This window comes from Rhinoraja longicauda, chromosome 6 (assembly GCF_053455715.1).
Source record: "Rhinoraja longicauda isolate Sanriku21f chromosome 6, sRhiLon1.1, whole genome shotgun sequence".
NCBI lineage: Eukaryota > Metazoa > Chordata > Chondrichthyes > Rajiformes > Arhynchobatidae > Rhinoraja > Rhinoraja longicauda.
This window is the reverse complement of record NC_135958.1, coordinates 171,380-196,187: the sequence shown is the minus strand read 5'-3', so window position 1 is coordinate 196,187 and position 24,808 is coordinate 171,380. Positions and strand designations below refer to the sequence as shown.

General features: G+C 43.0%; 1 protein-coding gene across 4 annotated transcripts in view; it reads right to left on the bottom strand.

Annotated features, from left to right (window-relative positions):
* The window catches only part of cpne2 (copine II), a 178,337-nt gene that overhangs the window by 34,612 nt on the left and 118,917 nt on the right, over positions 1-24,808 (bottom strand). For all 4 annotated transcript variants that reach the window (XM_078400293.1, XM_078400290.1, XM_078400292.1 and 1 more), the window contains exons 11-13: positions 23,197-23,330; positions 12,391-12,445; positions 13-64 (exon numbers count right to left, since the gene is read on the bottom strand). In XM_078400293.1, the coding sequence (XP_078256419.1) occupies positions 13-64; positions 12,391-12,445; positions 23,197-23,330 (241 nt within the window). The remainder of the gene's footprint in view (positions 1-12; positions 65-12,390; positions 12,446-23,196; positions 23,331-24,808) is intronic.

Here is a 24,808-nt window from a genome sequence, read left to right as displayed (position 1 = left end):
GAATATACTGACCTGAACAAAATGGGTTTGTAGGATTGAAGTTAATGGCAAATTCATGGGACACCTGAGAATACAAAAACAGTTTGCCATCATGAAAACTATTCATAAATGCAACTGGTGATTTCTAATTGATTTAATCTTCAAAAGATGGCGCAGTGGAGGGGATCACTAACAGCATGTTCCACCACCATCGCCTCCATCTGCACTTCCCACTGCCTGCAGAAAGCACCATCCTAGTCATCCCCTCTTCTATTCCCTCCCGCCGGGCAGAACATTCAAAAACCTGCAAGCATGACTACTGAACAATCCTTGCATAGGCCAGGGTGTACTGATCTTCCAACCTACTTCATTACAGACTCTTCTCTGTAACTGCAACATTATAAAGCTGTAGCACTATATTCTTCTACTGGATATCCTTCGCTTTGCACTATCTGTTGTACTTGTATATGGCTTGATTGGTCTTACGTACAGCATGCCTTGATTTGACAGGATCGCATGCTCACAAAACATTTTCATTGTATTTTGGTACCGGTACACATGGCAATAATGAACTAATGCCAATACCGACACACAGTCATGTGGGACAGCCCTTATGCACATAACATAATAAACAATATCAATACATATCTGAAAAAGGGTCTCAACTTGAAACATCACCTATCCATATTCTCCAGAGATGCTGCCTGACCCGCTGAGTTACTCCAGCACTCTGAAACGTCACCTATCCATGTGCTCCAGAGATGCTGCCTGACCCGCTGAGTTACTCCAGCATTTGGTGTCTTTCTTTAATATCGATACATATCCATGTTTAAGCACTGTTTTGCAAATGCTTACAGCTTGCTGTTCTATTGTAATTTCGAGTGCTGGTCTCATTATCAATAATGCAGACAAAGCCTTTCCAACCTGAGATATTAACTCTTGTCTCTCTTTCTGCACATGTTCCCTACAGCTGCCAGTGGCAAGTCTCTTTTCTTGTAGTTTTTTGATAAGGGATTTATCATGAATATCAGTTTCCATCAGGAAGGCATTATATTAACTCCAAAGACGTACAGGTATGTAGGTTAATTGGCTGGGTAAATGTAAAAAAATTGTCCCTAGTGGGTGTAGGATAGTGTTAATGTGCGGGGATCACTGGGCGGCACGGACTTGGAGGGCCGAAAAGGCCTGTTTCCGGCTGTATGTATATGATATGATATGATGATTAATATTCCATCTTTCAGCTTCAGGGATGTTGTAGCTTCCTCTGCTTTAAGATATTACATTGCCCTCTTCTTCGTCTATAGTTACTGGAAGATTCAATACAATTGGATGTAGATAATCAATCTTACAGTAACTGTGAGCTTTTGAACCAAAGCAGGTATTATAATATTAGCACAAATCGTATGTTTATTTAACAGGAATCCGACAAAGCTAAAAAAGAAAAAAAATGGTGTTGAAGAACAACTTGCATTAGGATGAAGGTCCCAAAGAGGGACTCCTGCTTATTATTCCTTTTCAGATGTTAATCAACCTGCTGTGTGATTTGTGAATACAATGGGTGTCAATTCAAAACCACAAACTACATCTCTTTGCAATCTTCTTCGGTAGTTTGTGGAATGTGGGGTCTCCACTGACTCTATGTCTGAAGAATGGTCTCAACCCGAAACATCACCTGTTCCTTTTCTCCAGAGATGCTGCCTGACTCGCTGAGTTACTCCAGCACTCTGAAACGTCACCTATCCATGTGCTCCAGAGATGCTGCCTGACTCGCTGAGTTACTCCAGCACTCTGAAACGTCACCTATCCATGTGCTCCAGAGATGCTGCCTGACTCGCTGAGTTACTCCAACTTTTTATGTCTCTCTTCAATGATCTAATCTTGCTTGACACCAGTTGAAACTGAGATTAGGTCCATGCTTGGATGCCATTATGTAACAAAAACATAAGATGGAGATACAGCGATTGCAGCGCCGGAGACTCAGGTTCGATCCTGACTACGGGTGCTGCACTGTAAGGAGTTTGTACGTTCTCCCCGTGACCTGCGTGGGTTTTCTCCGAGATCTTCGGTTTCCTCCCACACTCCAAAGACGTACAGGTATGTAGGTTAATTGGCTGGGTAAATGTAAAAATTGTCCCTAGTGTAGGATAGTGTTAGTGTACGGGGATCACTGGGCGGCACGGACTTGGTGGGCCAAAAAGGCCTGTTTCCGGCTGTATATATATGATATGATATGATATGATATGATATATTTCTGAAAGTGGTCAAACTTGAGAAGAATGCTCCACAGTCTTTCTCAATTCATGGGAGTCAAAGGCGTCCGGGGTGAAAAAAGACCACTATGGTTGTTCATGAAGCTTCTTGCGCTTTTCTCAGAGATGACGTGCTGTGTAAATCATGTCCAATGTGCCTCTGGGTGGATTCTGTGATTCTGGGAACAACTCCTCAGCCACGGGGGGGGGGGGGGGGGGGGGGGGGGGGGGGAGCCTTTGAAGAAATTTGCTCCACTGCAGAGAAGGAGACACCAAAGTAGATGCTGCAATTGTACAGATGCAATTGTGGATTAAATGCCTCACCACCTCACTTTACATTTTTACATTTTCATCAGGGAACTCATGATAAGCAACAGATGTTTGGATTCAAAGCAACCTTGCACATTGGCTAAAAGAATGAAACATCAACGAGAACAAGTGATGCTTTCAGCTCTGCAGATGAACATTGATGGAGCAGTCTGAATTGATTGAGTCTGAAGAAGGGTCTCGACCCGAAACGCCACCCATTTCTTCTCTCCTGAGATGCTGCCTGACCTGCTGAGTTACTCCAGCATTTTGTGAATAAATACCTTTGATGGAGCAGTCTGTAGGTGCTTGAAAGCCCAAGGCCACTTGTTTTACCTTTGATATAGTGCAAGAGCTAGTGCAATCTACAGCAAACACTGTTGGAAACAGAGAGCAGAGGAGAAATAGTGCCACAGTGTGTGACAATAAATATGGGAACAAGGTAAATTAGTACCTTGTTGAACTGGTCACGTCAGAAGGTTTTGTTCAAAAGGCAGGTATGGGAGCCTTTCAGTTCATGCAGAGAACACATGGAAATTATTTTTTCTTGCAGCAATAACATAATGGGAAATGATAGAATGAATGAGAATGTGCATGCGCAGCACAACGCTATACAAAACGTAGGATGACCATTCTTTAAATACAACATAGAAAATAGCATCTTGGGTCTTCATTGAAATTAGAAGCATGAGTAGGCCATTTGCAAGACTTACACTGCTCTCGTGCTCAGGCATTCAGTCTGATCGTGTCTGATTCTCCATCTCAATACTGTATGTCCACTCTCCCCATACCCATTGAAACTTTTTTGTGCTTAAAAGTTCATGCAATCTTTCTTAATTATGTTGTGATTTTGTCTCTGTGTGCCCTCTATGTGTTCTGTATGTGAGAAATTTCCCCTCATCTCAATCCTAAATGTCTTACTTCTTCTACCATTCCAGTAATCAGTCTGATGAATCCTTTATGATAAGTATATATTTTTCTTGTTTAAGTGACCATAACTGCATGAATACTCCAGATGTGGTCTCACATCCTTTATAACTGTACAATAAACTCCGGATAACTGCATGAATACTCCAGATGTGGTCTCACATCCTTTATAACTGTACAAGAAACTCCGGCTTCTGAACTCAAAACCTTTGGTTTAGTTTAGTGATACAGAGTGGAACCAGGCCATACACTAGCACTATCTTAGGAACAATTTACAGAAGCCAATTAACCTACAAACCTGTATGTCTTCTGGCTGTGGAAGGAACGGCACCTGGAGAAAACCTGTACAGTCACAGGGAGAACGTACAAACTCCGTACTGACAGCACCACGATTCAAACCCAGGTCTCTGGCGCTGCATGACAGAAACTCTACCGCTGCGCCACTAACCACATCTCCTGGTTTATAAGACCCTCGCCTCCTGGTCATCTATACCAAAAAACCCATCTTCAGTGTAAATGCTTCTTCACTTCAGACAGCTTCAATGGATAACTCTGCAGCCCCCCAGCAACTTTGACCCCCTCCCAACAAAGAACAAGTGAGAAAAAAATAACCTTAATGCTGCTGCAAACCTGTTTCTCTGTGTGGAGCTCTCACTGTGCTATTACGAAATATGGACCAATGTACAAGGAGAGGAGTTGAATGGGATTGAGTACTAATCCAGTACTAATCCAGTACTAATCAAGTACTAATTGAGTACTAATTGCTGTCGTCCTTGCCTGCTTTGCATGTGTGCATGTAAACAAAATTGCCAGGTCAAATTCTTTAATATGTGGAATCTTAAAATCTCTCATTTGTGATTCACAATGGCTTTCATGCAACTATTGGGTTGAATGTTGAATGTCTGGGTCTGTATCTCCACTGATATGGCACAAGGGTCCCATATAATTCTCAACCTGTCTGCCACCTTCAGAGAGACCTGTAGACGTGCTGCTAGGATGCTTTGAAATGAGCAGTGGTTTTGTGTGGTAGATACCACTTGTTGATGGAGCAAATATCACTCTGACTGATGAGAGAATTCAATGGCAGAGTGATGTACTGAAGAAGGGTCTCGACCCGAAACGTCACCCATTCCCTCTCTCCTTGATGCTGCCTGACCTGCTGAGTTACCAATTTGTGATACCAATGGCAGAGTGATGTACGAAAGGCTGGAGCAATTAGGCTAGTATACACTGGAATTTAGAAGGATGAGGAGGGATCTTATTGAAACATATAAGATAATTAGGGGATTGGACACATTAGAGGCAGGAAATATGTTCCCAATGTTGGGGGAGTCCAGAACAAGGGGCCACAGTTTAAGAATAAGGGGTAGGCCATTTAGAACGGAGATGAGGAAGAACATTTTCAGTCAGAGAGTGGTGAAGGTGTGGAATTCTCTGCCTCAGAAGGCAGTGGAGGCCAGTTCGTTGGATGCTTTCAAGAGAGAGCTGGATAGAGCTCTTAAGGATAGCGGAGTGAGGGGGTATGGGGAGAAGGCAGGAACGGGGTACTGATTGAGAGTGATCAGCCATGATCGCATTGAATGGCGGTGCTGGCTCGAAGGGCTGAATGGCCTACTCCTGCACCTATTGTCTATTGTCTATTGTCTATTGAAACCAGTTTCAGTAACACAGATGGCTCAGAGATGAATTCCAGGTTTCATTCCCACAATATTTCATTTTGCTGGAATCCCAGAGATTGCAGGAAGACCTGATAGAAGTATATAAAATGATGAGAGGCAGAGATAAGGTAGACAATCAGAACCCTTTTCCCACTATGGAAAAACCAATTACTTGAGGCCATAGCTTTAAGGTGAGAGGGGCAAAGTTTAAAGGACATGTGCAGGAGAAGCTTTGCTTTTCCACAGAGGTTAATGAGTGCCTGACACACACTGCCAGCAGTGGTGGTGGAGGCAGATACGACACATTTCAGAAACGTTTGGATAGGCACATGGATAAACAGGGAATAGAGGGATATGGATTATGTGCAGGCAGACAGGATTTGGTCTTGGCAAAGACATGGACAGTTCCTGAGCTGCACTGGTCTATGTTCAATGTTAACAAGTTGGCAGTGTCTTTAATGTATTATTTGAGTATCTTACAGGTTTCCATCTGGTTCCAGGCAAGATGGTCAATATACACATTCGACTGGCTTGGGCTAGATTGCTTGTCTATCAGCAGTTGTATATCTGTATCTCTGTTCCTGTAACTAGCACGAGCTGGAAGGGTTTCTCGAAGACAGACACTAATATATCTGTCCGTTGATAGACGTTTGCAAAAAAAGAAATACCAAACAAGTTGTAGACGGTAGGAAGCTAACAGATACTTAATCTTAGCTTAAATGTCTATTTTTGTGCTAAACATTGTTTCATGACGGCCCTTTGAAATAAAGGAATCTCTTGATGCATCAGTTTACTGACAGCATAGAACTCTTTTCAGAAAACAGGTTTAGATAGCAATACTAAATATAAATATATACGACACACAGAAAATGTTCTGCAGCATTTCCAATTCCATTTTCTACCTCTGCAACTTTATTAACAAGTGTAGGGGGTTAACAAGAAGCTATTTTACTCAGGTCAATAGAATTGTCCGTCACCAGTACATAGGATAAGTATAATTATCAGTTTCATCATTTTGCTTTTTAGACTGAGTCCTTTCCCAAATACAATCAGGACACTTTTCTAGTGTAGATGGGACATGTTGGTCGATGTGGGCGAGTTGGGCTGAAGGGCCTGTTGCTATGTTGTATGACTCTATGACTATGACAGCAGCCACTACCCTTCCAAATTTACTGGCTACCTCTGCCCCAAGATACATTCTCACTTCCAAATGCCTTCATGGTTTTTCCTCAGTCCACTGATCTATCAGCGTTCTCTGGAATTTTCTTTCAAAACCAAATTATCTTTTACCTCTCATACATTTCTGGTTGATCTCTGACCTATCCTTGCCTCTCCTTGCACTTCCAGCTCTCCTACATCATTTGGGCTCACCTCTGCTTCGGCATCCTGTTATGATGAAATGCAGCAGCAAATTGCTGTTCTGCAATGCTTAATTAACATTTGAAGAGGTTACCAAATCAAAGAGAGACACAAAATGCTGAAGTAACTCAGCGGGACAGGCAGCATCTCTGGAGAGAAGGAATGGGTGACGTTTTGGGTTGAGACCCTTCTAACCATAGCCACTTGGCAGTTATTGTAATTAATTTTGGTTTAGTTTAGTTTAGAGATACAGGGTGGAAACAAGCGCTTCAGCCCACCGAGTTTGCACTGACCAGTGATCCCCACACACTTACACCATCCTATACACCAGAGACAATTTACAATTATACCAAGCCAATTAACTCTCAAATCTGTATGTCTTTGTAGTGTGGGAGGATCCCGGAGATCCCGGAGAAAACCCACGCTGGTCACGGGGCGAACGTAAAGACTCTGTACAGATAAGCACCCATAGTCAGGATGGAACCTGGGTCTCTGTTGCTGTAAGGCAGTAACTCTACCGCTGCGACACTGTGCTGCCCTTCGTACCGTTAATACAAGGACATCTGACCATCAAACTCCATTCATCTAGGACCTTTCATTCAAACTCCATATGGTCTTGTAGAGAACAGTTCATTGAGATTTATGCAATCAGAGCAGCGCAACTGGTGCAGAAATATCTCATCTGCTGAAATGCATCTCTAACTAATTAACAAGGACATTTTGAATTTGGCAGAAAAGCTTTCACAATCTGTAACGCCACAAAACGATATGCATTTTCTACAAACCTCTGTCTCTGGAAAAGATGTTAAAAAAATGATTAATTGTGACACAATTTGCTTGAAATGGCTGGGGCCTCGGTTTCCGTTCTCAACCAGTTACTGTGTGTCAGAATCTGCCAGAGGATCACAAATCTTAAAATAACTTCAACTTGGTCTCGGAGAAATCATCATTGTGATAACTCTAAACCGTGAGAATGAAAATGTGTTGTTAGAAATAGGATTTCAGATTCAATAACTCACCTTATCAAAGTCAAACGGAATATCCAAGAGTGAAAAGTCGGAATTATTCATCGACAGATATTTCCTATGACAGAACTCCAGTGAATGTCTTACAAAACAGCCGTGACTGTGGGTCAAATGATTGATAACGGGTGTCGACGTTAGGAACCAAGATAGGTAAATCAAGTTATGAAATTGATCAGTCATGATTTAGCTTAATAATGGAACAATTCAGTTTTTAGTTTAGTTTTAATATTCAGGATGGAAATAGTCCCTACGCCCACCGTCCACTCTGACCACGATCACCTGTTCATATTTGTTCAATATCCCACTTTCTCATCGACTCCCTACACACCAGGGGCAATTGGACAGGTTCCAGCTGTGCCAGTCTCAAAGACAGACCTACACCTCTGTAAATCTTTCAGTCTCACCCTGAGAGACAGTGGAAGTAATTATCGACAACTCATTTAGGGAAAATTTGATAGATTTCTCTCAATAAGTATTTTGGAATACAATACAAAAGTTACCTTGGGGTGCAAAATGCAAAGGTACCATGATTTTACCAAGATACCTTGGAGCCAGGGCTCCAACATTGTTCATACCTAGTGTTCCTTGTGTTACATGTAGATTAGTGTAAGTTAAGTGATGGAAATCAAATCACAGTGCTTAATCAGCTCCTCCATTATCATTGCACCTTACAACAACAAGTAGATGGATCTAACAATTTGCATGTTATTTGGGGCTGACTTTCCTTGTTGTATTTCCTGCTCTACCATCAGGCCAAAAACATCCCAACTGTGGGAACAACTAGTCAATAAAGTAACTTCCATTTTTAATGAGCATCCTCAGGCCCCAAGTGCACGATAACAAACCTTGGAACATTTGCCAGTTTCATTAGGATTCCTGTGTCAATCAAAAGCACAATCAAAGTCTCACAAACAATCTGAGATTCTGAGCCTAGTGATGTTGGCCAAGGGCTAAATATTGGCTGGGGCCCCAGGAGAACACTCTGAACCTCCTTAATGTTGTCATGAAGATATTCAGGGAGTGCTAGCTTGTCTATTCACTTCACGAAAGCCCAAATTTTAGTGAAGATTGCAAACAACTCAAGAGTAATGGACAGAACCAAGCGAGAATTTGCTGAGCTTTTCACAACACGAGGCACCGATTTAATGGTTTATTTCGCTATGTATGTTTGGCAGGAGGAGGAAGAGAGGGCCACCAAAATTAATATATGATACTTTTCAACCATTTACAGACAAGCTTTTCATCCCCTGGGGCCAAGTACACTTGATTAGTAAAGGTGTCAAAGGTTATGGGAAGGCAGGAGAATGGGGCTGAGAGGGACAGATGGACCAGCCATGATTGAATGGTGGTGTGGGCTCAATGGGCCGAAAGGCCTAATTCTGCTTCTATGACATGAACTTATGAACCAACCCAAGCCACAGGGGATATCACCATTCAGTCAGATCCATGTAAGACATGCACTCCCCAATACTCTGACTGGATGGGTCTTCTGGTCCAGAGGTCTTGCTTCCCCTTCTCTTTCTGGCTCTTCTGCCAACCTGCTGCCAGTTCACCAACATTATCCACAGACTTCCAGTGCAGGAAAGCTTCCCTGTACCTCGTTTACAGCCTCAGAGTGACCTGGCATGTGTATTCATCTACTCAGCACCATTCATATTAACCTGCATACCACAGTGCTCTTAACTGCCAGGGTGGACAAAGAGTTCACCCTGTGTCTGAACCCACAACGTCACCCATTCCTTCTCTCCCGAGATGCTGTGTGACTCGCTGAGTTACTCCAGCACTTTGTGCCGACCCCGTGACAATGACCATGCTTCCCCTCAGGGTTCACATACCCTGTTGGCTGGGTTTAATCTCCCATGTTCAACAGTGAAGGCATCAGATCAAACCAACGAGAGAAATGTCACCACTGCGATCCTGCTCCACACACAGGCGTGAGGAAGTAAGATGTACATCGATGCCAGGTGGCTCAGTCTGCCAAGTGCCGCAAAATCCACGCATGCGACTAGCAAAGAAAATTCTCCGGAAATCAACAACAGCGCTGAAAATAACACAGCCATATGGTTCAATTTCACAGCCAGGATGCTGAGGAAGAGAGTGTTGGCGTGACTGCAATGACCAACATGCTCGACTGTTCACAACTAATGCGAACAATCAAAGATGAGTTCAGGTGTTCAAGTGAATCACTGGTGACCAAAGAAACAGCAGAAATCCGTTGTTATCTTTGTGTCCCTTCATAGTGAGGAGGTCAACCTCTCTAACCCCTGATGTCACATTCCCCACAGATGGTTAACGCTACACTTAGTGCAGCCACTATCTCCAACAGCTGGTGCCCTTTCACTACCTCCACAGTTTCACCTCATTGACTAGTGTCCCATCATCTGGTAGACCATACATGCTATCGTATTCCCCCACACAAGTTCACCATTCGCCACTGCCCCCTCCTGGAGAACCTCCAAAATCCTCCAGAGATCACACGTAGGCGACTACAGGTCCACCACTGATTCTGGAAACTGGTGGTCCAGACCCTCTAATCCAGACAAAATCCCCCCTCCCTGTGGAAATAGCAAATCCCTCAAAAACGTGGCACCTAGGCCAAATGAGACAGCCAATCGCAACCTCATCAGGAGACACAAAGTGCTGGAGTAACTCAGCGGGTCAGGCAGCATCTCGGGAGAGAAGGAATGGGTGACGTTTCGTGTTGAGACCCTTCTTCAGACTGATGTCAAGGGAGGGGGCGGGACAAAGATAGGATGTAGTCGGAGACAGGAAGACTAGTGGGAGAACAGGGAAGGGGGAGGGGATAGAGAGAGGAAGCAGGGACTACCTGAAGTTAGAGAAGTTAATGTTCATATCGCGGGGGTGTAAACTGCCCAAGCGAAATATGAGATGCTGTTCCTCCAATTTGCCCTGGGCCTCACTCTGACAATGGAGGAGGCCCAGGACAGAAAGGTCAGATTGGGAATGGGAGGGGGAGTTGAAGTGCTGAGCGGAGGTGTTGAGCGAAACGATCGCCGAGCCTGCGCTTGGTCACGCCGATGTCCAGAAGTTGACATCTGGAACAGCAGATACAATAGATGAGGTTGGAGGAGGTGCAGGTGAACCTTTGTCTCACCTGGAAAGACTGTTTGGGTCCTTGGATGGAGATGAGGGGGAGGTAAAGGGACCTCTCTTTTTTCCTACTCAACCTCATCGGGACGTCCGCATTGATCAGTGGGTCGAATTTGCCCCTGGAGCTCTGGCTACTCTATATACTGCTATGCACTTGTACTGTATCCAAGATACATCTATGTGCTTCTGTATAGTGACTCGTACTGAACGGTACATGATAATGAATCCTGCTGTACCTCGGCACCTGTGACAAAGTACCATTGAATGTGTGTGTTAGATATCCACACCATGCAAATTGCACATTTAAAGATTGTCTGCATGGTTCAGGAATGTTCACACTAAACATCTACAACTAGGATATTGCTTTTCTCAAGGTATCCTTTTTTGAACAAAGGGTCATGGACATTGCTCTCTCTGTCCGACCAAACGGAAAAGTAGCGATCTAGTTCTCTTCCCCCAGGCATTGTGTAGTTTGCTACAGTTCTTGATTAAGTACACTTGGTGGAAGTTGGTGTGGGTTAATAAGCAACCAAGCCACATTAAGAAAAAGTAGCAAATGTACCCAGTTGGTGGTAATAATTCTGCTGTTGTCACTTTAGATCCTTCTGTTTTACTTCACTGACCCATTACCATTCACTTTACTTTGCAACTTCAACTATGAATGAATGAATGAATGAACACTTTATTGCCACGGTGAACTTTTTTGCTTGCATACCCAAGGTATGCAAATAGTCTCCACGTAAAGGGCATTGACAAAGTTACAAAGTTAATCTCCATTGAGTTTCACCCTGTCAGAGACCAATACTTTGTTTTATGGCAATTTTCTCTGCCTCATTGTTAAATCACCAGCTTTCTTTTCAATTGATGGATATCACTAACCAACTTTAGATAGTTCCTCTGTCCCTCTCTTCCTCTCCTCCTTCCCAGATCTCCCTCTATCTTCCTGTCTCCACCTATATCCTTCCTTTGTCCCGCCCCCCTGACATCAGTCTGAAGAAGGGTCTCGACCCGAAACGTCACCCATTCCTTCTCTCCCGAGATGCTGCCTGACCTGCTGAGTTACTCCAGCATTTTATGAATAAATACCTTCGATTTGTACCAGCATCTGCAGTTATTTTCTTATAATATCTTTCACTAACCAAAAACATTAACACTATTTCACTCTCCATGGACGTTGCATGAACTGACAGACAATCTCAGCATTTCTTTTTTTAATGATGCCGATTCAAAAAGCACTGGTTAGGCCTGGATAAACTCACTCACAATCTATATACTAAAACTCTTGTTTGTTTGTTCCTGAACTACAGCAAAAATGTACACGATAGCGCAACAATTTTAGGCCCACCTTACTCACCGTCGTCCCTTTGGTGCTAATGGAAGAAGTTTCATTGAAATCGGTGTTATATTTTTAAAGTTATTCACATTTTAAAGTTTAAATCTATCTCCAAGGGAGGGAGGGATGGGGGGAAGTGAGGGAGTGGGGGGGGGGAGGGGGAAGATGCAGGATAAGGGGGGTTGAGGGGGATGGAGTGGGAGGGGAGGTGGATGGGGGGAAGGGGGGAGAGGGAGAGGGGGAGAGAGGGAGGGGGAGGGGGGGAGGAGAGGGTGCTGCACCAATGCAGGAGAGGTTTGGGCCCAACAGGTCGACTTGGTCTAGTAATTTATATAAGCACTGGTTAGGTCTGGATAAACTTACTCACAATAATTTATAAAAGGTGACAGAATGACCACAAACTATAGTAAATAATGCTTAATGCCACATCTGAAGAGGCTTACCTTCCAGTCAGGAGGTAACTGTGCACCGAAGCCGAGAGCTGGGAACATCTTGTCTCTGCAGGGCAGTGAAAAGAGAAGATGAATGAGCAAAATATGCAATTGATCCTTTTTCCGAAACAATGAAGAATGCTAATAATTATTTTCAACTACAATTATTTCAGAAGCGGCAGCTGTTTGTGACATTATAAATGTCACAACGGTGAACAATTTGTGTGCAATAGAAATGATTTACAGGATTCTGATAAACTCGGAATCAGATCACATGGCTGTTAATAATACAAAGCCGAAAAATACACTTTATCTCCCTTGTGTCATTGACAAACTATTCAAGTAATCCATAATATTAGAGATCAAATATTTAGAACAACAGTGAGGAGAAAATCTATATTTAATATGTAAAGCATGTCATTTGTTCTATATGCAAATTTTATTCAGATGATTTTCAAAAGAAGCATACTACGGAAAGATGACATATAATTTTCAATGCAGATGGAAAATGCTCTAAGCATCCTGAACGATGAACCAATTAAAATTAACATTATGATTGATTAAAATACTTGGAAAGGCATTCTTGTCTGGAACTGACCTAATCAAAGAGTTTCAGGCTGCAGAATGATACCTTGCAGATATGGAACCACAATCTGCACTTTGCTAATGGAGTAGTGTGTTGTACCATGTTAGCACCGCTCAGATGGCAGATCTGAGTCAGAAGGAGGTTAGTTCCAGTCTTACCACAGCGCTGACTGCATGATATAGCCTGACATTTGAATGTTGTGTGGAGGCAACGTTACATCGCTAGAGGACCTAGCATCTCAAGACATTGAACTGGTGCACCATCTGTTTGCCCAGACTCTGATTCAAAGAGAAACAAAAAGTTCCAAAACCCTTCAGGAATCTTCAGCTGACTCATCAGCGATCGTTCTCCCACCCGAAGTTCAGGAGTGGGAATGCCATCCACGAATGGCACAGTTCAATTTCATTAGTTTGAACGTTCTCCCCGTGGCCGCGTGGGCTTTCTTCAGGAGCTCCGCTTTCCTCCCACATTCCAAACACGTGCACTGTTGCAGGTTAATTTGCTTCTGTAAGTTGCCCCTAGTATGTACTGTAGAACGCAGAACTGGACTCGGTGGGCCAAAGAGTTTGTTTCCACGCTGGATCTCTAAATTAAACTAAACTCCCTAGCATGTGGCAGCCGTGCCTCCATGCAGACAGACCTAGATCACATTGAGGCAGGGCTGATAAGTGGCAAGTAATCTTTGAGTCACATAATTGTCAGCAGGCAATGGCATGTCCAACTAGACTAAACATTTAGCTTTGATATTCAGTGGCAATACCATCACCAGTCTCCCCATTCGCATTCTGACCAGAACTCACTGGTCCAGCTGCAGAAATTCAGTGGCTGCAAGAGGAGGTGAGGTGAGAGGCAGGACATCCTGAAGTGAATGTTTCACATCCTGAAGTCAAGTCAAGTCAAGTCAATTTTATTTGTATAGCACATTTAAAAACAACCCACGTTGACCAAAGTGCTGCACATCTGATTAGGGAAAAAAATGAAACATACAGTGGCAGGCAGCCAAACAACGGCGCAGAACTAAAGCAGAATGGTTTCCCACCAGCTTCAAAATGACATCAATAACATTGGTGCTCAAGAAGAATAAGGTGACATGTGACACCAAAGCCTTTATAATGTCAGGGGAATGATGTAATACATTCACTCCATCCACCACTTATATATTGTGGCTCTTGTGCATACAATCTACATCTGCATCGAAGGAATGGGTGCCATTTTTGGGTCAAGACCCTTCTCATTTAAACTCAAAACGTCACCCATTCCTTCTATCCAGAGATGCTACCTGTCCCACTGAGTTTTTCCAGCGTTTTGTGTCTATCTTCGTTGCAAAGCAGCATCTGCAGTTCCTTCTGGCACCTTTGCATCTGCATACCAATTTCTCGCTTCGTCAATTCCGACAATATCATCAAATCTGTGAACTCCACAAGCAAGAAAAGCAAAGACAACAGGTGCATGGGAGCACTCCCCAAGTCACGCACTATTGGGACATGGAAATATATCACTCTTTTTCATTGTCACTGGGTCCAAATCCTGGAATTCCCCAATTTAAAACACAATGGGAGTAACTTCAGTAGAAGTTCTGCAGTGGTTCATGAAAATGAGTCACCACAAACTCTGCTGAGGCTGTGGGCATGACCAAAAATTGCTGATCTTGCCAATGATACCTAGAACATGTTGACATGTGGAGTCGATACCCAAAACACCCGACTCAGACTCCAACTCCGACTCTTTGATTTCTTGTGTATCTGACGCCGACTCCAGCAGCTCCAACATTGCTCCGACTCTGATCCCCAGCCCTGCTTGCCCTGCTTGCCCCAGCCCTGCTTGCCCTGCTTGCCCCAGCCCTGCTTGCCCCTTGATATTGGCAAACCTCTGCTGTGTTCAGTGACAGTCATTCAGTGAAAAAGAGTGTGGGAAGCCCAGTGTATTGAACAAAACAAGCTGAATTCAAGACTATTATACTTGCTCAAAATGGTTCATTCTCTGAGCAATGGTATGAGTGATCTGTGAGTATGTTGTGGCGCATCGAGAGAGGCCCGAAATAAAGGCAAGGAGCCGGGTATTCTGGGGCGTTATGGTTTATTACTCGGTTATCAGACGGGTCGAGTCTGCCGGAATGGCTTCGCGCCCTAAACCTTGTCCTTATATATGTAGTACCGGACTGCCCCCCCTGGACTGGTCCATTCCCGTGCCGAGGGGTCGGTAGTGGTATGGCCCGACCCTTGGGGGCCGCCACAATGTCACATTGACATTGGACAGTGCAGTGACTGGACAGTGCAGTGACTGGACAGTGCAGTGACTGGACAGTGCAGTGACTGGACAGTGCAGTGACTGGACAGTGCAGTGACTGGACAGTGCAGTGACTGGACAGTGCAGTGACTGGACAGTGCAGTGACTGGACAGTGCAGTGACTGGACAGTGCAGTGACTGGACAGTGCAGTGACTGGACAGTGCAGTGACTGGACAGTGCAGTGACTGGACAGTGCAGTGACTGGACAGTGCAGTGACTGGACAGTGCAGTGACTGGACAGTGCAGTGACTGGACAGTGCAGTGACTGGACAGTGCAGTGACTGGACAGTGCAGTGCAGTTCAGGATAAAATCTGGAAACACTCTGCTAATCGAGCGCGCTCCGAACATCCGTGTGAACCACCTTGTTAGGGGGGGGGGACAGAGGAGGACCAGGCGCGGGATACTTTGTGACTTTGTCAGCGCTCTTTATGTGGCGACTCTTTGCAGACCTTGGCTTTGCAGACTGTGGCTTGTCACATGTGACAATAAAGTTTTATGCATTCATTCATTGCTGCTGGCCCAACACAATTTCTTGGCTACTGGATGCTTTTCCGTCAATGCCCCACCATATCCTTCTTTTTGTTTTACATCTTACACAGTATTAAGACATTTTCCAGTGAAGATGGTGCATTCAGGGGAGTGCAGGTGCAGGGCCCACGGCTTGCTTCAAGAGAATGTGGGGAACATTGGGTCTTCGTAACGTTGCTGTTGCCACAAAGACTAGATATACAATGTGTGTGCAGCCTTCCTCAAGAGATAAAGGCTAAAGGCTAAGAGGGGTTTAGGTAAGAACAAAGAAAAGTTAAAATCCAATGGAGAGAGTTAAGTTAAAAAAAGAAACGGTATGTTGAGAAAGTATTAAAAACTGTTTAAAGGGGAAAGCAAGATAAGGTTTTAAGGCATATTAGACATAACAGTAAATTATTTTATAAATACATTGAGAAAGGTTACTTTTGGGGATAACACAGAACCATTAATGACAGACATACATGTGTAATAGGCAACAACGTGTAGACTTATTAAGTGTTTGCATTGAAACACAGTGGAAAAAGAGGACAAATTCTGAGGTATGCAAGGAAAACCAAAAGTAAATCAGGGGGAGAGGGGGGTTTAGGAAGCACTAGACCAAGTGGACCCGTTGGGCCCAAACCTTTCCTGCATTGGTGCAGCACCCTCTCCTCCCCTCTCCCTCTCCCCCCCCCCCTCCTCCCTCCCCCCTCCTCCCCCTCCCCCTCCCCTCCCCCCCACTCGATCCCCCTCAACCCTCCTTATCCTCCCTCTTCCCCCCTCCCTCCCCCCCCCTCCGCCTCCCTCCCCCCCTCCCCCTCCCTCCTAGGAGATAGATTTAAACTTTAAAATGTGAATAACAAAAAATATAACACTGATTTCAATGAAACCTTCCATTAGCACCAAAGGGACGACGGTGAGTAAGGTGGGCCTAAAATTGTCATGCTATCGTGTACCGTCTTGGCTGTAGTTCAGGAACGAACAAACAAACAAATGAGAGTTTTGGTATATAGATATTGGTAAATGACAACCAAGTGAAATAGGTGAATCTCCAATAGCTAATGGTTTATGACCCGCAATACTTAAAATTAAAAAATCACAGCGTAGAATTAATCTTCAAAGAGAAGCACCAAAAGTACACATAAAGTTGTTGACCCTGCTACTGAAATCAGTTTTCTATGAAAAATGGACTTGGGGAAGTTGCAGTAAAGATTCACCAAAGGATTTCAAGCTCAAAGGGATAAATGTCAAGGCCAGATTGCAAAATCACACACAAAAATCTGGGGCGTTGATCTCATTCAGAATAAAAGAGTAAAAGATTCAATATGGCCAATATAATAATAGCAGTTCCTCAGGGTGATGCAGAACATAGAACATAGACAATAGGTGCAGGAGGAGGCCATTCGGCCCTTCCAGCCAGCACTGCCATTCATGGCTGATCATCCACAGTTAATAACCCGTGCCTGCCTTCTCCCCATATCCCTTGATTCAATAAGGCCAATATTGCTCGGGGTGATGCAGAAAATAGAACATAATTTTCACATTATAACTATTCAGGAGAGGTCAGGAAACTGATCTTCACACAAAAGGGCAATAGAAATACTAAATCTTTCTCATAAATATTCCACAATCTTGACCGATAATAGTAGATTCTTATTCTGTGAAAGTATCACAGAAAGCATTATTGATCTGAGTTATTAATCAGATCAGCTCAATGATGGATCAGGTTGAAGGGACTGAATGGCGACTTCTGTTCTCTATTCGATGTCACACGTCAAGGTCACGCAACAACTCATTCTGCCATGATTCAATTTGAGTTTCTTTCGTTGATTGGCTGGCATGCATAATTAATTGGTTGCAATTGATTGCCAAATGCAAATAATTTCATAAAGGCTGCAAGCCAATCAAATTGATCAAGATACTAAAGGTTTCCAATTATTGTCTGAAACTTGAGACCCAATATAATCATTAAAAAATCAGAATAGCAATATTTCACAGTTAAGTGGTTGAGTTAGCTTATAATAAAACTCAGTTTGTGACTCCATTAAGATTGCTATGATCTCCTGGACAAATTCTGGACCAAAATCCTGGACATATTCTGTTTCTGTTTCGAGTATGTGCAGTGTATAATATTTCTTCAAGTTAATTAGGAAAATATTTTTATTGTTATTATCATGAAGTATTTTTCCCCCTTAACCTTCAATAGGTTTATTTTTAATTAAGAGACTTGTGTGGGCTGGACAATGAAGACAACATTGCCTACAATGCTCAAACCTCCCTCAGCCATTTCCTGATCCAATGCTAATGACCATCTGTGCTGGATCACTTTATAAAGCTGCCCCTAATGAGAGCAACCCAGGGACATGGTCCAGGAAGGAGAAGATAGAAAACAATGAATTTGTTCATTAGGTTCTTGTTCTGAAAGCTCTGTGTGGAAGCTGGAAGGAGTGTCAGAGATCACTGTACATTAGAAATAATAATGATGTACATTATTACTACAGAGTCATACAAAACAAAACACTTCAGGTAGATATGCAATCAGAGTATATACTTATGCATCATTGCCAATACCAATTAAGGGTCCTGGTATAACTAAATTTAGATTGAGATGTTGGAAGACATAAGTTAACTTCAATTTGGGCTTTAGAGTTTTAAACTGCATATTAACTCAGACCAGCTACGCATTTTTCTTGATGGTATTAATGCTTCAAGAAAAGATTTTGAAAAGTTTGGGGTGGGAATGGTCCCAACCCAAAACGTCAGGTATCCATGCTTCCCAAGGATGTTTCCTGACCCGCTGAAATACTCCAGCATTTTGTGTCTTTCCTTGGAAAAGCAGCATCTGCAGTTCCTTGTTTCTAAGTTTGAGGTTGTTGAATTTGGAGAGAAAGAAGATCTTGTGAAGTCCTGGTTAAACTCTGGAGAAAATGATAACATTGATCCAGGCCAATGTGGCACCACTTGGGATAGAAATCAATCTAGATTCTTGAAGCCATCTTAGTTTAGTTTTAGTTTAGAGATACAGTGTAGAAACTGGCCCCTCTGGCCACCGAGTCCGCGCCGACCACTGATCACCTGGGCACTAGATTTATCCTGCACACTAGGGACAATTTTCAGAAGCCAACCAACCAAAACACCCGCATGTCTTTCAAATGTGGGAGGAAACTGGAGCACCCGGAGTAAACCCACGTGGTCACACGGAGGATGTACAAACTCAATACAGACAGCATGTATAGTCAGGATTTAAACCAGGTCTCCGGTGCTGTAAGGAAGTAATTCTACCAGTGCCTCACAGTATCGCCCCAAGATGTTGTCTGACCTGCTGAGTTTTCCACACATTTTCTGATTTTATTTCAATTTCCATTTTCTGCAGATTTAAATTTTCATCTACAAATATGAGTTGGGTACGCTTTACCGGAAAACTGTCTAAAAGCTGTCACCTATAAATGTGGAGTAATTGAGTTTAAGAAGAGGGAATATTGACTTTCCCGTTCGTTCACAGTTTCTTGCTCGTGCCACAAGTGTGACCCTATTAAAGGGGGGACATTGATCATTGTTTGTTATTGACATATTGACATATTGATGAGCATCTTTTTCAAAGGCAAAATAAAAGCATCTGAAATTGTAATTTTGCTTTGTTATTTTTCATTTTTAATTAATTATTCGTAATTATTAATCCCTTCTTATGATCATGAACAAAGACCGATGAGCATTTGGTGTCATGAAGCAATGGGAGTGCGGATTGGTGGTGGAAAACTTATGCACAAGTCCAAACTCAAAGATAAAATGAGGTCAGGGCAGCACGATGACACAGCAGTAGAGTTGCTGTCTTACAGCGCCAGAGACCCAGGTTCGATCCTAACCACAGTTGCTCCCTGCATGGAGTTTGTACATTCTCCCTGTGACTGTGTGATTTTCTTCCTTGTGTTCTGGTTTCCTCCCACACTGCAAAGATGCACAGGTTTGTAGGTTAATTGGCTGTTGTAAATTGTTCCGAGTGTGTAGGATAATGCTAGTGTAGGAGGCAATCGCTAGCCAGCATGGGGTTGGTGGGCTCGATTCCACGCTGTATCTCTAAAATCTAAATTCTAAAAAATCTAAATGCAGCCATTGCTAAAGAACAATTACCACCTCTGGGGCAAACAAATCATTACTGGCTTTAATGACACTGAAATCCAAAGAAAATTGTGCTTTTGTTTCCTCAGGTTGAGGATTACTCTTAGTCTCGCTGAGTAATGTAGCCTGAGCCAACCTCATGAGGAAATGGGATTTCTGGCCAAGTTCCAATGAGTGTTACAGAAGAAGCCTCCAGGAAATTCATGGGAATATATTTTTTGGCAGATATATTTTTTAAACCATTTGAAACTGCCAGTGCTATTCTACTGTAACTTACATCCACTGACTGTCGATATCATTCCATAAACGATTGCCTAGTAGTGACACAATGGCAATTTGCCAATCAGCCTCACCAGCACAAATGTGGTTTCCACATAAGCTTGTGACATCATTGCATACTCATTTTCCTATATCCAGTCTATTCTTCTCTGTAAACCCAGCCTCTGATTCAGTTACTAACAGTAATGGGGGAGATATTAAACAATTTCTTTTCTTCAGTATTCACCGAGGAGAAGGATATAGAATTATGTGAGGTAAGCGAAACAAGTAGAGTAGTGATGGAAATTATGAGGATTAAAGAAGAGGAGGTACGGACACTTTTGAAAAATATAAAAGTGGATAAGTCTCCAGGTCCTGATAGGATATTCCCTAGGACATTGAGGGAAGTTAGTGCAGAAATAGCAGGGGCTATGACGGAAATATTTCAAACGTTATTAGAAACGGGGATGGTGCCGGAAGATTGGCGCATTGCGCATGTTGTGCCTTTGTTTAAAAAAGGTTCTAAAAGTAAACCTAGCAATTATAGACCTGTTAGTTTGACGTCTGTGGTGGGAAAATTAATGGAAAAGATACTTAGGGACAATATATATAATTATTTGGATAAACAAGGCCTGATTAGAAACAGTCAACATGGATTTGTGCCTGGAAGGTCATGTTTGACTAATCTTCTTGAATTTTTTGAAGAGGTTACCAGGGAAATTGATAAGGGCAAGGCTGTGGATGTTGTCTATATGGACTTCAGTAAGGCATTTGACAAGGTTCCACATGGAAGGTTGATTAAGAAGGTTAAATCGTTGGGTATTAATAGTGAGGTTGCAAGATGGATTCAACAATGGCTGAATGGGAGATACCAGAGGGTAATGGTTGACAATTGTATGTCAGGTTGGAGGCCAGTGTCTAGTGGAGTACCCCAAGGATCTGTGTTGGGTCCACTGTTGTTTGTCATTTACATTAATGATCTGGATGATGGTGTGGCAAATTGGATTAGTAAATATGCAGATGATACTAAGATAGGTGGTGTAGTTAATAATGAAGTAGAGTTTGACGTTACTGGTTTGGAGCTTCCTGCTGATCTGCCACTATCAATTAAATTTAACTTAATTCAACAACACAGTGAATGTAGTCTGAAGGGCCACAGGAGGTTATTGCCCATCATGATGTTCTATAGATCTTGTGGACCTGATCATCAACATAAATAAAACAACACTCTCCAAGCCATCTTTCAGTAGAGTGGTGGTGAGCTGTCTTCCTAAGCCACTGTAGTCGTTCTGTTCTAACATCTACTTATCTAGACGTTAAGCACTTATGAATTGTCTTGGGACATTTTATTACATTAGAGGTGCTTGATGCAATTTGCTATTATGGCCCGATCAAATATCAGAGAGAAACTTTTATGGTCAATGGGTAAAGTCAGGCAGAACAATCACAAACTTCCATTCTTCGCCACTTCGGAACATGCAGTTTATTTTGCATAAGAACTGGAAGAATTGCTCAATTAATAAGTTTTTAAACAGATCAGTTATGCTAATTGAAAAGTCATGGAAGTTTAATGATTAGGTTCCTGCCCAGAAACAAGGAACTGCAGATGACGATTAATAAACAAAAGGACACAAAGTGCTGGAGTAACTTAGCAGATCAGGCAACATCTCTGGAGAATATGGATAGGTGATGTTTCGGGTCCAGAATCTTCTTCTGACTGAGAGACCAAGTTCCTGCCTTTGCAACTGATATCATCTCACTCGTTCCAGTGAGTAATTAATTTCAGAATTAATGAAAAAAGGTTTGATTTTGTAATAAAAGCCATAAATTATGTACAGATCCATCTGAGTCACTCGCAACTTTAAGGGAAGGACATTTTCTGTATTAATCTGGACTGAACAATATTCGACTCCAGACTCACCAATATGGTGGTCTCCTCAGTGCGTCCTCATTTCTGGGGGATTTAAAGGCAGTCAATAAATGAAGATACTACCATTGACATCCACATCCCAGGAACAAATAAGAGACTTCCAAGTATGTAGGACATGCTTCCGCGATGCCGCCCAACCCAGGAGTCTCTTTGTGCCTTAGTCACAGGAGTGGATCTGCAATCACACATTTCAATCGCTCCACACTTTTAAATCTCTACTGTACACTGTGAATGGCTCGATTGTAATCGTGTACTATCTTTCCGCTGACTGGTGAGCACGCAACAAAAGCTTTTCACTGTACCTCAGTACACATGACAATAAACTAAAACTGAAAACTGAAACTGAGATCAATCAAGACAAAGACAAGAAGTCACAGATCAGCCAAGGTCAAACCGTGTGACCAGCCAAGCCGAAGGTTCCAAATGGTCCACTCCTGGTCTTATATTCTTCTGAGATTAAACCCCTCCAGTAAGTAAACAATCATCCAAAAAGCAAAATAGGACTTCTCAATATCACTAAATTTTAGAAATCACCTCCATTCATATCTACTAAATGTTGAGCTTGCTAATAAACTCTGGGAGTGAAAGTGGGCGTCTTCCATTTATGTTCCATGAAGCTGACATACGAAGAAAAACAGTAACTCACTGTCATCATCAATAAGACTACTGGCTGGAAGAAATTCATTTTCCCAGTGGCTTAAATCTTTAAACTCAGAACAGCAATTTACAAGACCTGGAATTATTCATTGAACAACTCAACAAAGCAAAACAAAAATCAAAAATCATTTCCAAGTACATTATTTCTGCCAAAGTGATTGGAGTTGAACATTTGTCATTAGGTGAAGCTATAAGTGGATTGACTGGATTCCATGTACGAAGCATTGCAAACCACATAATTGAAGAGCATGTCATGCCTGAATTATGCTGCTTTACTGAAGTGTAAAGCTGGGTAATGGAGTGAATAGGAATTGCTCCAATATTCTGCCTTGGTAAGAGCTATTATTCTACGAGAAAAAAAGCTCTCCCAAATTGATTTTTCAATTCTTGTACTGGATGTACGTGATAAACCGACTGCACTTCCACACCATTTCAAACCACTTCTGTCCCTAAGAGCAAGCACATGGTGAACTCACGAGTCATAATCCTGGATGATCTGTCCCACAGCCCAAATGGCAGCAAGGTATTCATTTGATTCCATGGAGTTGATGTAATGCAGGGAGCTGGCATCACGAGGGTTTCCATTGGAAGCTGTGAAGTCAATTCCAACCTGAAGAAAAAGCACATTACCATGTGAGCATTGCAATTACCCAAAAACAAGTTTCATTTCCATAATTCAAAACAATTGATCCACAGAGATTACCTGCATCAATTACAAGGATGTTCGGAGCTGGTAATTGGAGGTATTGCCATAATCCCAGACTGCCTTGCAATCATTCAATACAAGTATAACTTGAAAAATAAGCTAGAACAAGGATATACAAGTGCTGGTTTATACCAAAGATAGACACAAAGTGCTGGAGTAACTCAGCGGGTCAGGCAGCATCTGTGGAGAAAAAGGATGGATCCCATTTTGGGTTGGCACGCTTTTTCAGACTGAAGGGTTCCGACCCGAAATCTCACCCATCCTTTTTCAACAAAGATGCTGCCTGACCCACTGAGTTTTTCCAGCCCTTTGTGTCTTTGAGTTTTTCCAGCCCTAATTCACAAGCGAGTCTGATTCCACTAGTACTAACCACATCCCTGTACATTTCAAACATTTGTGAACTGGAGTACCACTTCTGAAACTGGTACTGTCTTTACAACATGAATGGTCCATGAATGGTCCATGAATGGTCCACGAATGGTCCATGAATGGTCCATGAATGGTCCACGAATGGTCCACAAATGGTCCATGAATGGTCCATGAATGGTCCATGAATGGCAACTGGCTTTGGAATCTCTCTTTCTCTCCTTCTTATTAGGTTATGGTCACTGAGGCTGATCAGAGCAACTGCAACACTATGCAGGGTTAAAATTAACTGTTCGGCACAGAACACCCCAATTTATCTTCTGAGTAGGTGTTTGTCTGTTGACCTTCATAATCAATTGGAATTTCTAACCTTAAACTTTAGAGACACAGTGAGAAAGCAGGCCCTTCAGCCCACCAAGTCCACGTCGACCAGCAATCACCCTGTACACTAATATTATTCTACACATTAAGGACAATTTACAACTTACAGACCCTATTAACCTACAATCCTGTGCGTCATTGGAGTGTGGGAGGAAACTGATGCACCCGGAGTAAACCCACGCGGTCACAGGGACAACGTACAATCTCCGTTCAGACAGCAAACCTGGTCAGGAACGAACTTGGGTCTATGGCACTATAAGGAACCAACTCTACCGCTGCGCCACTGTGCCACCCCTTGCACACTGTGCCACCCCTTACACCAATCCTTACACCACTGTGCCACCCCTTACACCACTGTGCCACCCCTTACACACTGTGCCACCCCTTACACCACCCCTTACACCACTGTGCCACCCCTTACACCACCCCTTACACCACTGTGCCACTCCTTACACCACCCCTTACACACTGTGCCACTGCTTACACACTGTGCCACCCCTTACACCACTGTGCCACCCCTTACACCACTGTGCCACCCCTTACACCACTGTGCCACCCTACACACTGTGCCACTCCTTACACACTGTGCCACCCCTTACACCAATGTGCCACCCCTTACACTAGTGTGCCACCCC